Source organism: Tursiops truncatus, chromosome 17 (assembly GCF_011762595.2).
Source record: "Tursiops truncatus isolate mTurTru1 chromosome 17, mTurTru1.mat.Y, whole genome shotgun sequence".
NCBI classification, from domain to species: domain Eukaryota; kingdom Metazoa; phylum Chordata; class Mammalia; order Artiodactyla; family Delphinidae; genus Tursiops; species Tursiops truncatus.
In genome coordinates, this window is record NC_047050.1 from 47,770,052 (window position 1) to 47,789,291 (window position 19,240).

The window sequence follows — 19,240 nt, forward strand, 5'->3', positions numbered from 1 at the left end:
CTAGTGAGCATGCAGATTGTGGTGGGACTGTGGTAGGAGTTGACCCAGGAGAGAGATGTATGAGCCAGAGAGATCAGGAAGGACGATGATCATAGGGTGAAGGACAGGAAATAATGAGAGGAAGCATAAGAGAGGAAGATAAATACTTTGAAAGCTGAAACGTTACAGGCAAATCTGAGCTTCCCATAAACCACAGTAGAGAGAGAAAATGAAAGAGTAAGATATATGTAATTCCGATGGTCAAGCAGTAGAAAAAACAGCGTTTATCAGAAGAAATAAATGTTATCCCCTATTTGTGAGCTCTGAGAGTCATTTATCATCATTAGGGTATTTGAACTAGTGTTGGAAAAAGGGCATTCAGATATAGACCAAAGTCTTTGTTAGCTGCTGTCCCGCAATATGCATTCTCCATTGGCCTTGGCTTTTTGGATGTGTGGCTTGAATAAAGTCTATTTATAATGAGTAAATTATATTGTGGTGATGGAGCGCTATGGTAACGAGTGATTGCTTATGACTCATATTCTTAAATGGATTATGAGAAAGGAGAAGGTCCCTGGAATGAATTGTTAAACAGGAAAGAATAAACAATTAGGTTATATGAAAAGCAATATCCAAAGATCATAACTTTCTCAAATTGGTTTGATCTTTCTGTGTAGACGAGGTTGGCTTGTTGGGGAGACAATTTCAGAGATTGTAAGGTTTGGCTTTACTTTTTGTTATTGTTGATGATGGTGATGGTGATAATGATGATGATGGTGGTGGTGATGATTTCCTAAAGGGAATGCTGGGTTTGAAGCTTGAAGACTGAGTCCAGAAAACTGAAAGCTAGTGGTTTCCTGACGGCAGAACAACAGATCTGTGAATAGGTCAATTACAGTTCAGAGTATTATCATTTACAGACCATCAGGCATTACTTTGTCTCCTCTTTGGAACAAGATGTGCCTTAATTTTGTAGAATCCTCCTCTGAGGGGAATATAGTAGTTGCAGTGAATTTTCTTTTTAGTTGCAGTGAGGTTCTCTTGTTTGTTTGTTTTGGTTTGGGAAGGGGTAGCTGGGGAAGAGAAAATAAAAATTATTTAAATACAAACTTCGAAATATGCATTTTAGAAACATTTTTCTTATGTATCTGACTCTTTCAAGTGCTCATTGTGAGAAATAACGAGGAGTGAAAGTTCTTGAATGATAGATACACTGCTGAGAATTTGCCTTATTTTATCTCATGTGGAAATTTCCCTTATGTTCCGAATCTCAAACGAACTTAAACTTTGACAAAAATACTTTTCACATAGAGGCTGATACTGACATCAGGAATAAATGTTCAGGACTGTAGAAAGAATTTATAAATCACTGTTCTTCCTAAGTTGTCAATACTTTCAATGTGACTTTTATCTGATACAGTTACCATAAACGTTAGTATTTTCAATAATTTTCCCTTATTAACTATAATAAAATGCCACAAATTACAGTAGTTATGCATTGACTGTAGAGATTGAGTTTCCTTTTCAAAATGAGAGACTTAGCCCAGGACCACTGTCATCAGATATTTCAGGATTGTTTCCTGATCTGGGGTCTGAAAGTTTATAATCAAACAAATGTGGATTCTATTTTTTTATCTGTTCAATTCATACTCTGAGGTATGAAAAAGGCTATTATATAAGTTACAAGGAAATCACATTCATTTAAAGAAATGTTTGTGTACTGACTATTAACTATCAGTTAATCAGGCAAAATCCTATATTTTCTTATACATTTATAGTAAGTCGAGGGAAACTTTAGTTAGACATGATTATGGGAATCCACAGAATAATGAACATATTCTTCTCAAATGGTTGAAATATTTAGATTTTTTTTAGGTATTAGCAAAAAAGGGTAACAATTGCATTTTTTTTTTTATTTTTTGTCTCTGGAGATAAACTGGGTCTGTAATTTGGCAATGCAGAGTTAATTTAACCTGGCACCTTTGTTTGGATAAGCTATAACCAAACAATTGTTTTAAGCCAAACAATATTGTGAGGCTATTAGGCAGAGCAAACACAAACTGAATCTTAAACTTAAATGTCCTCACCCTTCAATACGAACTGCAGTTTTCTGTTTTTGACTATTGCAGTCCTTTAACCAAAGCTATCTTGTCTGATGATAAAACCATAAGTGTATGAAGCTCACACATTTTTCATCTCTTTTATGACCTTATCTTTCATGAGCGGCTTCTGTGAAGGTATCCTAACTATAGGAAGCACCTGGAAAACATATGTGATATCTATTCTCTGATAAGCAGTTGTGAACAAGAAAGTAGATCTGTCACTTCTGAACTGTTCATTGTTAAAAAATACTTTGATGATTTAGCTGATTGCAAAATACATTATAGGGATGGCTAACAGCTACAGTAACACTCCTAGTCAAGAAAGTTCAATAGTTATATTGTACAGGAATTTCTATAAGAGGTTAATATTGATAGGAACTACATGGATTAAAAGGGCAGGATTGAGAAAGGCTGTTTGCTTGCATGACTGCTTTCAAACACTGCTGCTGTTTTGTGCTGGAAAAGTGACTGCCTCGGGATGTGGCAAATCTTTAATTTCTACAGGAATATCTAACTTTCAGTGAAAAGATATTTATTTGTGTTTTTGAAATTATTTTTGCCTTGCAAGTAGAGCCACTGCTTTTACCACCTTGCCAACAATACCTAATATGGAATTAAAAGATTCTGTTTCATGTGTTCCAAAGACTATATTTTAGTGCATTTCCCCAAGTCATCTGTGCTGTGTATTATAGTGCTCAATAACACCTTCAATTTCCTCCTATAGGGCTTTCATTGATTCTGAAAACTAGACTAAGAGAAAGGGAAGGGCCCGCAAAATATGTATGATATCTTTTAAAAGAGCAACAAAAGAGTTTAATCTTGCAATGGAAAACCATTAACTCCATAGCCATAATTTTAGAAATATTATAGATTTTGTTACCACTTGACATTTATTCCGTTTCATCATTTTATGAATTGGTCTCTGGATATATATAGTGGTTATCCCATTAGATGTGTTTGTGCTTTGCTAAAAATACACTGAAATTTCTATTTATGTATGTGAAGTATGTGAATAAAGAATTTAGCCAATAAATGAATGCATGTCAAATGCATTCATAGGTGTTTCTGTAATTCTCTACCTAGCATCCTTTCTCTCTTCCTTTCCTCTTCCTACCAACAAAGCTTTTGAAGCAATATCTGAACAAACTTGTCATTATTATCTTAGGTATTAATTATTCATGCCATTTTTTCATAAGCTACTCTAGAGTGCTGATTTCAAACATATAAGAATCAAAAATGGATAGAAGTTTAAAAAGAGGATGGTCAATGAAGTCATTTCCATTCAAATCAAGAAGAGGCTGGAGTTGGGTTAATATCAAAATAAAGTTCTATTTATGAATTTTCCATGAGAATAAATATATTGATAGGAGAGAAGCAAGTCTCTATTGTAAGGGGAAAATGCTGTTTCTTAAAAGTAATTTGGAGATTTCATATTCGATTAAGTTATTTTTTAATCATTTCATTTTTCATTAGTAAAAAGATTAAAAATGAATTAGGTGAAAACATTACCATAAAAATGAAAGCTAGTTTCCTGAAATAAACTTAGATGATGAAGGGTCTGGAAGTTGAAAAACGTGACATATTTTAGTTATTAAATAGTTCTGAAAGCAATTAATTAGTAAATGTAATGATATTGCAATAGGTTATGTTTAAAAGAATGAAACCAAAATCTAATTTTCTAACTGCACAGTGAGCAATGCTTATTGATTAAGCATCTGTATGTAGTTTGATTTTACCAAGTTCCAAGTAAAATAGTACACCTAAAAAAAATAATGAAGAAACAAGGTTTATATATGATGAGGAAAAAGCAGCTATCTGATCACACCCTGCTGTCTTTATTGTTTGACATCCAGTAGACTTCGACTATAATATTCTAATGGGTTTGGAGTACGGTCTTTGGAGTTGGACTGACTTGGAATCAATTCTGGGCTCTGCCACTTACTAGCAATGTGCTTAGGCATCTTCTCACATATCTGCCTATTGGTTTACTCTTCTGAAATATAGGGATAATAATGCATGGCAGAGTCGTTAATGTGATGTTCGAGAAGCACTTAGCTAGTGCTGAGTGGTGCTCAAGAAATGGTAGCCATGTTTAGGTTTACTATAGAATCTGAGCTTTGTGACATGCTCTCTGCTTTATTCATCTTTCTGATTTCAGTATTTGGCACATAGCAGACGCTGAGATGAATATAAATTCAATTCTGACCCGTTTTGTTTTCTACACCCAAGTATATCATTTCATATGACGTTCTTATGCTTTTGGGCATCTTTCCCTTTTTTGCTTTCTTTCTTTAAGAAAACACAATTTAATCGGCCAACGACTTTATTCTTCTCTCTCAGGATTTATTTTTATTAATGTGATATATATTGCACATTTACGCAGTTTCATAAATGGTTTAAAATAGTTGCAAAATGTTATTTCTTTAGAGCTGTTAATTGTGTACAATCAACTATTTTTACAGTGCTCCTTTAACTGAGCACTCTGCAATATTTATTTTCAGTAGTTTTCTAATTATATGTGCTGCATAATCAAACAAATTAAAGCAAATTGTTCCATGAATCAGGATTATCAATACTGAGTATTGCTCCAGATGTTGGCACAAGTTGAAATCTAAGCTCTACAGTTCTGATTTGGCAGTTCAGTGACATTTAATGAAGGTATTTTATTATATGAAATTACTAGTTCATTTTGAGTAATTTACTAAATTTCTGTGTGCGTCAAACATCTGCTGGGATTTGTCGTCATCCTGCCGTTTTCTTTTCCTAGTAGTTACTGGATGAAAATGATCACGGGTAAATTTGTCCCATACGAAATGAAGGAAAGGACTCCATTCAGTTAACTATCAAATAGTAGGAGTATTTCTTGAACTGTTTCTTGTTGGCATCTTAAAACTTTGTCTGGATCCTGTTCTTGCATCATTGAAATGTCTTTAGTTTCACCACCTTCAAGTTGTCATTTTTCCTATGCAGTAACTTAATTACTGTAATCGTTTCCTTTGGGGAGATGGTTCTCATTTTTAATCTGAAAAATGGTTTTCAATTATGGAGCCTGAGAACATTAAACCTACGGAGTTCAGATTCATCTGAGATTATGCTTCCAAAATTTCAGGTATTTTGTTGGCTTCTTCCTCCAGAAAGCTTCCATGACACCAAGTTTTCATTAAGTGTCATGCCTGTATGCTCGTGTCACATCATGGACTGTTCCCATGAGAGCATTCGTCACATGGGGTTACAGTCCATTGATTGGTCTCTGTCCTAATCTATAAGTTTTATGAGAGAAGGAGCCATCTTTGTTTTGTATTCGTAGTGCTCAGGGACTCAAAAGTAGTATTTTAATCAGTTAATAAAGAATGCTTTGGGCTTCCCTGGTGGCGCAGTGGTTGAGAGTCCGCCTGCCGATGCAGGGGATACGGGTTCATGCCCCGGTCCGGGAAGATCCCACATGCCGGGAGCGGCTGGGCCCGTGATCCATGGCCGCTGAGCCAGCGCGTCCGGAGCCTGTGCTCTGCAACGGGAGAGGCCCCAACAGTGAGAGGCCCGCGTACAGTAAAAAAAAAAAAAAAAAAAAGAATGCTTTATATCACTTCCATTCAATAAAGACAGACGTTCATAGATCTAAGTAAATTCTTTTAACTTCTACGTGTTGTGATTACTTTGCAGTGTATTCTTCCAGACGTACTTGTTTCTCACTGTATTTCTGAAGACTTTTCCTTCCAAATATGTAATTTGCCTAATATTTTAGAGTAGACTTAATTCTAGTCTCACAAAAATTGGGGTGAAGAATGTCTGAGACATGAGTCAGAGTGTTGTTATGGATTGAGTGAGGGAAAACTCAAAGACCAGAGGTCTGACAAGGTATGTTCATAGAAACTCAATAAATATATGTTCATTACTGTATTTGTGTCACATGATCTCATCAGTTCCCCACTGTAATACCTCTAATGCTTCTCCCTGTCTTCAATATGAAGGTAGAACTCCAAAAATAATGATAAGGTTCTCCATGGTCAATGTCATTTTATGCTTTTGGTCTCTGAATTTCCATATCTTATGTGATCTCATTTGGAGTTATTCATGGACAATCCTGATTGTTTTATCAGTGGTTACCTCTCTTATGCATGTGGCCTGTCTCCTTAACTAGATGATACGGTCCTTAAGAGAAAGTATTTTTTTCTTTTTCATATATTTCATTGTATCTTCAAAAATATGCCTTGTAAGTGTTAATTATTGATTGAATTGTGCATGGCACAGTGTATTTCCAGCAAATTAAAATGTAATAGTAAAAGTCAGGAAGATTTACTTCTCTGTGCGAACATAGGATGATACAATTAATACCTGAATATGAAACTTAACTTCTCCAAGTAGTTCTGGCCAGAATTTTACTCTCTGTTCTCTGGGCCCTTGGATATGTGATTTTTTTAACAGCATAGTCTCATGCTTGCTTGTTTATGCATTGCTCCGCGACTAATATTCAACTGTTTCAGGTGTGCGTGGTTCTCTCTTCAACTGGTGGGGTAGAGAGGGGAAGCAAGGAAGGATGTTTTGGAAAGAATGCTAACTGACAGGAGACTCAAATTTAATTCCTAACCTTGTACAAACTGCTGATTTTGGTGGTCTCTATGGTGCCTCTCCATGCTCCCTCATATGCCTACTGTTTTGCTTGTTAGGGAAAGGAGATCCGCCTAAAGCAGTCTGTAACCCCTGGAATGACTGGGAGGCATTTATTGCTGGAGCCTGAGAAGACTTGGGGGAGATGCCTTATGTAGAAATAAATGCTGTTAACTATAAGACCAGAGATAAGTTACTGACCCTATCGGTGCATCAATTTCCTGGTCAGTAAATTTTGTCTCATTTGGGTTAGATGGTCTCCCGCATCCTCTCTGATGCTCACATCCCTATGTTTCAAGACTCACAAGACACAAGAAAAGTGCTTGGAAGGCATGGATGTTGTTTAAAAATTATAGGTCACATGCTGTACTCTTTTTTTTCTACTCTCTTTCCTTTGTAAACTCCCCATGCATTTTCCTTTGTAAACTCCCCTGCATTCGTGCCTAGAGTTAAACCTTCATTCGGTCTGTGGAAATGCAAGCAAAACGTCACTCATCTATGTGGTAGATTCTAGTGTGGATTCTAGTCCCCATGAAAAATAAAGTGTCGATAAAGTCAGTATATGTTACTCTAAAAGGGTCAGACATCCCTGGTAGCACTCAAGAAGGTTAGATGGTACACTGATATTGTATTAAGTAACATTGACTCAGTTGCTGAGAAAGTTTTCAAGTTTCTGATATTCTTTCAATATACTGCAAGGCCATAGAGCCCACTCGTGTGTGCAGGCTAAGAACTAGCCCTATCTGTATCTGAAAAGTGAGAGATCTCTTAACCCTGATCTCCGAAGATAACTGGTTCATGCGTCTGTGTTCTATGTGACCTACAAAAACGGAGCACAGAAGATTCAAACTCTTATCTTATTACTGAGCCTTTGTACCTTTCTTACGGTTCTTGGACCTTGTCTTGCATTCTCGTTATTTGTGAACTCTCTTTAATGAGTTTTATACTACTTTCAAAAAGGTATTCTTCCATATATATGCTACTATACCTACTACAGTCCCTTAAACCTGGTAAATGCTTAATAAACATTTTCTGGAGAGAATTTCATTGCTGTTCATTTTGATAATCCAGAAAGGAAGAGATAACTCAATTTTCAAAGAGCCTCCAATTCCAGACATGGGGTTCGGTGCTGTGGGGTATGTGTAGGAGCCAGTACTCCTCCGTGAAGGAAACTAAGTTCAACAGAGCTGTCACTGGGTTTCTACATTATCTCTCTTTACTTTTATTCCACTTTTTAAAGTGATTCATTTTGTGAAGCTATATATAGAAATGAATATAAAATTTATGAAGTTTGAACTTCAGAACTCATATCAACATCACACGAATGTCATTGTAGTAATTGTTTCCTGAAAATTTTGTATTTTCTAGGTTACTTTGAAAGATTTTAAGAATTCAATGTATTTTTTGTATAATAATATAAAGATTTAAGTACTATTAGAGATTTAACAACTATGTGGAAAATAGTTATTAAATACTTCAGAGGGCAAGCGATTTAACTTTAAAAATTTAGCATTATTAGATTAAAGGTTTAGTTGCCCTGTTTTTAGTATACATTCTTTTCATTTCTGTCATCACATTTTCTTGTCATTCTGTTTTCTGATTTCTGTTATCCTTTATAAATAGGAATGATTAATATATTTGTGTGCACTGTATTAAAGTCAATTACTTTCGTTTAAAAAGCAGCAGTACCTTGTTACATTATCACTTAAAACGAAGGTACCTACAAATTAGACTCTTAACTTTTAAAATGTGATTGCATGTTAAGATGTTTCTCCTTCTTTGCCATAAATATACTTTTGCTCAAAATATATTGCATTGTTTTTCTTTTCTTATGTGAAAATGAAGGCATGATTTTGTGCAAACTAGCTATGCTTCTTCAAGAACAAGTATAGGTTTATAGCTTCTTGCATTGTGAAGACTTGTGTCACTGGCTCATCTTATATGACAGTAATTCAATTATGACCTTTTTATACCCATTTTAAAAATAAATACAAACAAGTTTTAGCACGCTTAATGCTGGGGAAAAAGAAAATCTTCTTCAAAATAAGCTAAATTCAACCCAAACACAAGGATGTCTTTTCCTATGGTATTTCTTTTCTGCTGCATATTGCCTTTATAAAAATGTAATTTGAAAATAAGCATGTTACGGTTTTCTGTATTGAAAGCACTACAATAATTACATACTGCTTTTTATTTTCTTCTTCTGTTAATATTAATAATTCCAAATGAAAAATTTTATGGAGATGTTTTTAATGTTTATAGCTGTTTATTTATTTATGAAAATGTTGATTTTCTTTATTATAAAGCCACAGTAGTTATCAAAATGATTAATCATAGACCTATGTCAATATAATGACAATATTTGTAACAAATATGTAATTAGACATATGCTATGGACATCCCTCTAGGAGGATTTGAATTTCAAATAGAGGGCTTTAATCATGTCCCTTCCTCTTTGCGTGTTGGTGTTTTCTAGGTGATGATGAAGGAGTCCAGGAGACAGCAGAATCAGATGGGGACACACAGTCAGAGAAACCGGGGCAACCTGGAGTTGAGATAGACGACTGGGATGGACCAGGTAGGACAAAAAATTTAAAATTCAATCATCTGTTGCTACTATGAGGAATTCACTTTTTTTTTCTTAAATTTTAATTGAATTATAAAACTCTTACACTCTCACTTTTGATTTTAAAAAAATGTTTGTGTGTATGTTGGTTACATGGTAGGCTGAATAAATATCATTATTTAAAGAGGATTTTTATCTTTGATAAATAAACTATAAAAGCCAAAGTGTTATCACTGCTTGAAGTTTTTCATCTTTGTTTTCTTTCATACTCACGTAGGAATTTAGTTAATTCTACTTGGCTTTTCTTTGAACAGAGATCTTTGTGCTGTATCCACATTCAAATTGGGCATACTTTTAAAGCTTCAAACAAGTAACAATACTCCAAAGAAATACTTTTAGTATAGTCATGTTGTAAGTCATAGATTGAATCCCAGTATGTGTTTAGAAGTTTAGAAAACATTAACAGATGCCCCACTTTGATTCAAGGTTTTGGTAATATTTTTACTTTTATGAATGAAAATTAAATTTGATTTTAAAGTTCATTGATATTTAATCATTTCAAGAAAAACAAAAACTGTTAAAATACTCCAGAAGACCAACACAATTTTATATAAGTATGTACAGTTCATAAGAACTCTGTGGCTAAAAACCTTTATATTTGGTGCCAACTAATTTGCAATTGATGGTATATTTATAAATGGAGACTGTTATGTCATAGGGCTTAAGGATATAAGCGAGTTTTGAAATAGTTTTAGCCATGATTTCCAAAGCAGTAACATTTTTCATTAAGAAAGATCCCTATATTTCAATCACATTTTCACCCTTGCATGACTTTGCAAATTGCTCTCTGCTGTGCGTGAAGAAGAGAGGAACTCCAGTGGTAATTTTCTGAAACCAGCAGCTGGAAAATATAACGCAAATAAAAATGAAGATACAGTATATCCGATTATTATGATGTCATTTCTAATGTTATTCGTGATACACACAGATGTTTGTATTCTGTATACTATAGCATAATGTTACACAAGATTTGGGATCAAAACATATTATAATTAAAGTACCATATACCACATTTTAAGAGTTTGAAAGAAAATGTGGACATCTGGCATTTTCACCTTATTGCATAATGTTTCTGTCTTAATGAAGGGAAGAATTCTCTTGATTAAAAAAATAAGAAAAAAAACTTTGGAAAAATTTATTTTTTCTTGGGGATTACATTTAACTTAAAAAAGTGGGTGAACTTTATGTTGTATGGTTCTTTATTCATAGAATTAAGTACGTATATGCTGTGTAGAAGAGTTTTTACATTTAAATTAGATTAGATGGCCTTTTGATATGCCTACTTGCAAAGGGTACATTCTGGATTCACTCAGAGGGGCAAACTTGGAGGCAGCTGGTTTTCCTCTTTGCTCAAACCTGGGACCCACAGTGCTCCCAGCGACTTGTGAGTAAGTAAGCAAATTCAGGGGGTGGTGAATTACTAAACACATACTGCATACCCAGTGCTTCCTTTTTCAGGAAGCTTTTCCAGAAATAAAGTTATGTGTTAGCTAAAAGAGAGCGAGAGCGAGAGAGAGCGAGAGAGCGGGGCGGGGAGAGAGAGAGAGAGAGAGAGAGAGAGAGAGAGAGAGAGGAATAAGGATAAAGCATGATGCTGTCCATTCAGGATAAGATTTTTCACTTTTGAGTTAAATTTACTTAACGTATCTGATTTAATAAACATTTTATTCAATTGATATCAGTGAAAACATATATACTCTTTCTGTGGCACAAATGAATGTATAAAAACTTTAAAGGAAAAAATGTATGCCTATAAGCAGGTATGCCTGGAGGAAATTCATCCTTTGTATATTGTAAAATCGATAACACATTTTTTCCCTACAGGTGTTTTGCAAAATAAAGGGGGATTTATTATTTTGACATCCCCTGATTAATGAAGTTGATTCATAACAAAAGATTACCTGTTGGATATTTATCTTTTAAGGTAGAATATTCATTGCTTTCCTTCAGTCAGGGAAAGTATACAGGATGTTTTTGAACTTTTGCTATTGCATGAATAGTGATTATATCAGTATTTTTACCCAAATTTTTGTTATTCAAAAAAAGTATTGGTATTTTACAACTGTATTAAGAAGAGGAAATTTCCCAGGTTTTAGTGACAGTTTCCAAACGTCTTAGAAAATGAACTCTGGATTCTAAAGTTTTAGGTTCGAATTCTGGATTTGCTGCTTACTTGCTGGATGAATTTTTGCAAGTTGCTTAATCTCTCTGTGCTGTTATTCTCATTTGTAAAATCTGGAAAGTAATATTAACGCCTCTTAGGGCTTTTGTGAGAATTAAATCTTGAACATAAAATGCTAATGACCATTATTATGGCTTTGAAATTGTTGCGACTTGAAGCAGGACCTTTAAAAATTCTTTTCTGCATTTTTTAAAGCACAGTAGTACATCTGTTACAACAAGGGTAAACTTTTATAATACCAAGCATCTAGTTTTTTTTTTTTTTTGCGGTACGTGGGCCTCTCACTGTTGTGGCCTCTCCCGTTGCGGAGCACAGGCTCCGGACGCGCAGGCTCAGCGGCCATGGCTCACGGGCCCAGCCGCTGCGCAGCATGTGGTATCTTCCCGAACTGGGGCACGAACCCGTGTCCCCTGCATCGGCAGGCGGACTCTCAACCACTGCGCCACCAGGGAAGCCCAAGCATCTAGTTTTGAATTTAGCCACAAATTATTGCTTAAGACATGAGGCAATGAGCCAGGTGTAATTTCAAGGTCTCCTAACTTTAAGGTCCTCCCACCCCGTCCTGATAGTCACCCTAAGATAGAGAGTTGTCTCTAAACATAGAACAGAATCAAAGGACAAGGAAATTATCTAAAGAATTTGAGGCATAGAGCTAACATCGTTTAAGATAGATCAGGATTTATCTTATTTTTAAAGTTTGATTGGAGACGACTCCACAACTTTTCTTGATAGCTCAGTTCGGTAATGAATCAACTCCTCTGTGAAGTGTTCTATTTTTATCAAATGCAGATTCCCCAGAGCAATTTTTTTTCCTTATTTGTTATACATTTAAAAGTCACATTTAATAATTGCTCGTACCTTTGTTAACACTTATGATTAGGTGGAACCTAAACAATCTTTAGGAAAATTGTCTTAACATTTGCAAACATGTCTAATGATGAAATTCTTTAATGTTTAAATATTTGTGACTCTTATTTGAATAATCTTCAATTTCTTATGAGTCTTTCACCATTTGAGTGGAGTGCTAGACTCACAGTAAGCTAGTAAAATTCAGGCCAGTGTAAAAGTCATTACCTCATTATTTCAGTATTTCACATATCTATTTTCAAGTCTGATTCTTCTTTCTTGCTCTTAAGAAAATTACCTTGACATTACTTTGCTTGGAATCTAATTCATATGATACTTGTTATCCACTGTTCTTCCTTTCCCTCTGTATTTGCCTATACCTCACTTATATCATTTCTGTCTTCTTTTTAAGTAAATGCTTTTTCTTTTATCACCCTCCGGTAATTCAGTTTGCCAATATTCTCATACATTTAACTATTTAAGAAATAGTCATTGTACACTAATAACTGTGAAAAGTGCTAGAGAGAAGTCCAAAGATGTACTACAATGCTGGCCATAGTCTCTCTTTTTTATTGAAGTATAGTTGATTTACAATGTTGTGTTAATTTCTGCTGTGCAGCAAAGTGATTCTATTCTCTCTCTCTCTCTCTCTCTCTCTCTCTCTCTCTCTCTATGTATATATATATACACACACACATTCTTTTTTCATATTCTTGTCCATTCTGGTTTATCACAGGATATTGAATATAGTTCCATGTACTATACAGTAGGACCTTGTTGTTTATCCATTCAATATATAATAGTTTGCATCTGCTAACTGCAACCTCCCATTTCATCCCTCTCCCACCCCACCTCCCCCTTGGCAACCATAAGTCTGTTCTTTATGTCTGTGAGACTGTTTCTCTTTTATAGATAAGTTCACTTGTGTCACATTTTACATTCCACATATAAGTGATATCATATGGTATCTGTCTTTCTCTTTCTGCCTTCCTTCACTTAGTATGATAATCTCTAGTTCCATCCATGTTGCTGCAGATGGCATTTTTTCGTTCTTTTGGGGGGCTGAGTAGTATTCCATCGTGTATCTGTACCATGTCTTCTTTATCCATTCATCTGTTGATGGACATTTAGGTTGTTTCCATGTCTTGGCTATTATAAATAGTGCTGCTGTGTACATAGGGGTGCATGTATCTTTTTGAATTATAGTTTTGTCTAGGAGTGGGATTGCCAGATCATTTGGCAACCCTATTTTTAGTTTTTTGTGGAAACTCCATACTGTTTTCCACAGTGGCTGCACCAACTTACATTCCCACCAACAGTGCAGGAGGGTTCTCTTTTCTACACACCCTCTCCAGCATTTGTTATTTGTAGACATTTTAATGATGGCCAATCTGACTGTTGTCCACACTGTCTCTTTTTGATACCATTTCTCTCCTTTAACCTTCTTTAATTATTCATGTAGTGTAGTTAGGTAGGATGCAATAATTAAGCATGTCAACCTAGGAAGTAGAGAATTGGTCTAGACTACAGAAGAAAATGCACAAATTTTAGAGCCATGCTTACACTTATGGCCTTGTGGCCTTGGGCATATTAAACAGCCAGGACCTCAGTTTCCTTATCTTCAAAATGGGAAGAATAATAAGTACTTTGAAACATGGTTATGAGGATGAAACTTGAAAGAGATGATATATATGATACGTAGCACAGAGCCTGGGCGAGTGTGGGATTTGCTAGATGTTAATGGCCTCCCTTTACCCTAGGACCTCTCACATTGGCCAACCATTGGAACATGTCCTTATTCTGAAAACAATGCTTACATCTCTGTCTCCCTCCTTTAAGAAAATCTTTAGAACCTCAATCCATCGCCAAATTCTGGAGTGCTGACTTGTGTATTTAGTTAGAAGGAGACTTAGGGAAGAGAATACTGTTAAATCATTATAAATTCGTCATCCACTACTATGAAATGAGTACCTTAAAAGTCACATCTCATAAACGTCAACTCTAGGAACTCTCTGGCTTATGTTATTAAAAACATGTTACTTCTTTTTGCACATGGGAATAATGAATAATTTGTTTTCCCTGGTCTAATATTGAATGAATCTACCAACAGCCTTATAGCAGCTTTAATTGACATTTCTAGGAGCTCTACTAAAGGGACATATCATGTTACTCAAATTGTGCAGATAAGTATATGTAGCCCCCAATAATGTATATTAATGCAAATATACACAGATATAAAATTTTGAGCAAGCAGTCATTTAGATTCTTTGACATGAACTTTTCCAGATAATCATGTACTTTTATTTAAATAGATTTTGGTATTTATATGTAAAGCATTTGGGCCATTTCAGTAAAAATGAAGTAGAAAATCAGACCTTGTATCGATGATTTGAGGAATTAATAGAATGAAATTAGGAATAATTTTTGTGTTATACACCATGGAACAGCACACCTTCCTTCTAGGTTGATAAATGGAAATCTGATTTACCATCAGACGTAACTTATTTTGAGGTAATGGGTAGAGAAGACCAACAATACTTCTGTTTATATATTGGCCCTGCCGCTTATCAATTGTGTGACTTTGGGTAAGTTACTCACTCTCCAAGGACTCAGTTTCCTTATTTATAAAATGGGACTAATTATAATAACTACCTCATTCGTGAGATTTTTTATGTGAAACATGGAGATCAGAACTTCGTAAGTGCTCAATAAATGGCTCTTAATATTACTTTTAGTAGCATTTTGGCCATTGTGCCTTAGAAACCATTACAATGCCTTACAGATGATAAGCCCACATTTGTATAGTGAATCAACTTTGTAAAATGATTTCGCTATATAGAAATCATCACAGGGCTGCATTAACTATGTTCTATTCAACTGGATTTAAAACATAATCCAGTAAAAGAAATTTTAATGTAAATAAATTTTCAAGAATAAATGTCTAGCATAAAATCAGATGTGTGTACTTGTTGCATCTGGACTCAAAATGTTTCAAGAAATCTGTAAAGAAGTCACCTCATTCAGGTGCTGTTCAGCGTCGTGGATCCAGGCAGATGATCAGGCTAGTTCTGCTCTGTGCCTCAAATTAAACTGAGAAGATGGGGAGTGTTTTAGAGAAAGTGGAATGGCAGCTGGGAGACCACTGTGAGAGAGAAGCACACACTAATGATACAGGGTTTTTTTCCCTTTCCTAGTCCAAAGAAGGGCTTGGAGATTACAGTTCTGATTTCGTTTCCTTTTTGATTGGGAAAATGTGGTAGATATAAGATCTGGGAAATGCCATTTGAAGTAAATTAACAGAAACCTATGAAACATAGTTAACCATAGATATAGTCTGACAGTAAGAAGAATATTGTGAGAAGCAGAGGAAATCGTAGAATGACTGTGTATTACTCTGACAGTGAATTGGTATTATCTCTGCTATCAGATAATGCAGTTATCATTAATTTTCACATTTGCATTTCAATCTTTGGAAGGAAATGACTCTTGCCGGATGAAGATAAGAGCTCTGTACCACTATAATGAACCATCATTTTATCCCAACGCTTTTTGTCCATATGAAAATGAGGCGGGGAGGAGTGTGTGTGTGTGTGTGTGTGTGTGTGTGTATGTGTGTGTGTATGTGTGTGTGTGTATGTGGGGGGGTTCAGAAAAACATTATAACAAAGTGTCAAAAATTGCTACAGACTTTTGAGCCCCTTCTGAAACAAGAGGGGGTCAAAATAAATCTTCTGTACTGTAGTTAAGTGGATATCGGATTAAAAGATGAAAGCCTTACTCTTTGTAGAACAGGATGCCACATAAACACAGTAAAAAATAGTTCTCTTTATCTTATTCCTTTACTCCAGTTTGCACTCTGGTATAGAATTAGGGCACACATAAACCTAACCCAAAAAAAAGAGGTAGGTTGAAGGCAAAGGACTTACGATTATTGTTTGGAAATAGATGTCTTTGAGTTATAAGAACTGTGTAAAATATACAAATTTATTATTATTTCTTCAGTTGTACAAGAATGGGAATTAAGGATATTTAGATAATGGCTTGTAGAACTTGCAAATACCTAATTTGTTTGCACAAGTTTAATTGATAAATTCAAGCTAAAGGATAATGAATTGAGATTAATATTTTTTTTTTTGGACCTTGCTTTGCAGTGACCTTTTCCTCAAACAGATTGCTGGAAAATAAAATACAATGTCAAGTTTTATAAATACATCATGATCCCAGAAAAATATATGACAGCACATACTTTCCTATCCTACATGCTGCTCCCATGGCAAAATTCATTAATTAACCTTTTACAGTAGAAGCTCCCTTAATTAAACTAAAATTTGCACCCTTTCTCTGAAAATTACTGATTGAGGCTGTTGTGAGTTAAGTCGGGTCCCCTCACAACTCATATGCTGAAGTCTTAAATTTCAGTACCTCAGAATGTGATGTTATTTGGAAATAGGGTCATTGCAGATGTAACTAGTTAAGATGAGGTCATACTCATTAGGGTGGGCCCTTCATCCAACATGACTGGTACCCTCATAAGAAGGGGAAATTTGGAGACAGACCACATACATAGGGAGAACATACTGTGAAGATGAAGGAAGAGATTTAGATGATGCTCCTAGAAGTCAAGGAAGGCCAAAGGTTACTGGGAAACCACCAGAAGCTAGGTAAGAGGTATGGAACAGATTCTCTCAGAAATCCTTCCCTTGAATCCTTCTGATTCCCAGAAGGAATCAATCCTGCTGAACCTGATCTTGGACTTGCAGACTCCAGAATTGTGAAACAATACATTTCTGTTATTTAAGCCACCCAGTTTATGGTACTTTGGTACAGCAGTCCTAGAAAACCAATACAGAGGCCAGGAGCTAGAAAGGAATCATGTGGGCAGTCCCTTATATGCTTTCCAACTATGTATCTTACTGTAATTTTTAGTTGATTTTAAATATTGTCTAAACCACTCAAATATATTTGCAAAAAAAAATACATTGTTTCTAGGGCAACAATATCGAAACCTTCCAAAGACTGGATAAAGAGCAATAACTAAAAAATGTAGGTATGGACAAAATAACTGCAGCAAATCAGGGAGAAAATCATAAACATATTTAAAGAATCTGCCCTTAGATGGCTTTGCAAGTGCTTTTACATCCTCACTCTAATGAAACAAACTAGAAATTGTGGATGAAGCATTTGAATGTTGTTTATGAAATTGGAGGACCAACAGTGGGCTCATAGGCCAATAAAAGGTCTAGGCCCTACATCAAATGTTTAATTATTAAATGTGCTTTTGTATAGGATAAGTTAAAATATAATGCTTCTATTATTATTTTAAAAATCATTCCATGGTTTGGCTATTTTGATTAACTGCTCACCCCACTTTTGTCTAATAATAGGACTTCTGCTGTGCTCTTTCCTCCTGAGCCATAATTCAGCTTAGAATTCTTCTCAACAGGACACTTCAGGAAGACACTTGTCACTAGGATATAAGAAAAACCCTTGCTATCCCCTTTGTAACCTCTTTTATAAGGAAGTATACATTAGATACTTATTTTGGTGCAAGAATTTTTGGCATTCGTTGACTCAGCATTATACCTGGAAAAGATACCTAAATATATGCCTGATCTGAGATGTTGAAAGAAAGAAAACCTAAACCGTGTAATTATTTGCTTCTCTTTTGTCTGATTCAGAAAGGGACTTAATGGGGTTCAGAAGGATAAGTCAAGACCAACACAATGACATACACTAGAAGTAGAAGTAGTTTAAAACTATGGAAAATAAAAGCAGGTACATAGAGACATGTACACTTGCTATTAATGGGCCACAAATTTGGAACTAGATTACTAGATTATTTAAAGGGTAATATTGATTGGGTACACAAGATAAAATACATTTCTTGTACGTTGGTAGTTGAATCTAGATCCTTGAAGAAATTCAGATTCAATACTGTAGGCAACAGTACTATGCATACATTGCTGGGTGCTTTCTATTGCATCATATCCGTAAGCACATACAAGGCCTCTGCCTCACTTGTGATTTTACAAAGTATCAGGTGGTTCAGGTGTTTTCACTTGATCCATCCGTTATAAAGTTTCCCATCAACTTTTCACCTAATGGTTATTGCCAGGATCCATTACATCATTAGGGCTTGCAAAATGGTGACTTTTGCATTTTATCATTCCTTCTGTATTATTAACTGATACTATTATCTTCTGAAAATCTTTCCCTCATCTACTATTTAGTTACCCCTGAATACTGTTCATAAAGGAAAAGGTGGACACATGCTTGATTTTTTCTCATTACATACCAATTTTCAGTATAGGAAGGAATAGAAAGAGTGAAATCAGGCTGGTAAAATAAGCTGGTAAATATTGTCATTGCATTTAAATTCAAGATCTGTGTGAAGACGTGTTATGCATATAAGCCGCATACTCAGAATTGCATTAAAAATAAACTACTCTGACTACGATATGAAGAATGGGTAGAAGAAGGACAATAGAAATACAGTAGTAGTCTCATCAAGAGGTGAAAGAGGGTTATGGGAAGCACCGGATGTATTTGAGGTTGTCATTGTGTGTGGCTTGTTCAACGTGTTTTGTTGCCATTCACTGAGGTAAGGAGAATTGAAGGAAAGACATGTTTTGGGAGAAAGATGAATTGGATTTTTAGTATGTTATTTGCAATTTTTGTGAGACATCCAAGTGGATCTGTTGAGTAGAACATTGGTAATATAGGCTGGGAGTTTGGAGAAAAGCCTAGTATAGAGATGTAAATCGGAGAGTCATCAATGTATACATGGCAATGGAATTCATGGGAGTAGATGGGAATATATATATACATACATACATATGAGGTCTTGGACATGAAGCTTGAAGAACTCCTGTCTCTAGCAGAAGGATAGAGGAAGAGGTG

The 19,240-nt window shown here is 35.2% G+C and overlaps 1 protein-coding gene across 3 annotated transcripts in view; it reads left to right on the forward strand.

The window, feature by feature from the left end:
* The window catches only part of ZFPM2 (zinc finger protein, FOG family member 2), a 465,367-nt gene that overhangs the window by 117,805 nt on the left and 328,322 nt on the right, over positions 1 to 19,240 (forward strand). For all 3 annotated transcript variants that reach the window (XM_073794662.1, XM_073794661.1, XM_073794660.1), the window contains one exon: positions 9,163 to 9,264. In XM_073794662.1, coding sequence (XP_073650763.1) covers positions 9,163 to 9,264 — 102 coding nt within the window. The remainder of the gene's footprint in view (positions 1 to 9,162; positions 9,265 to 19,240) is intronic.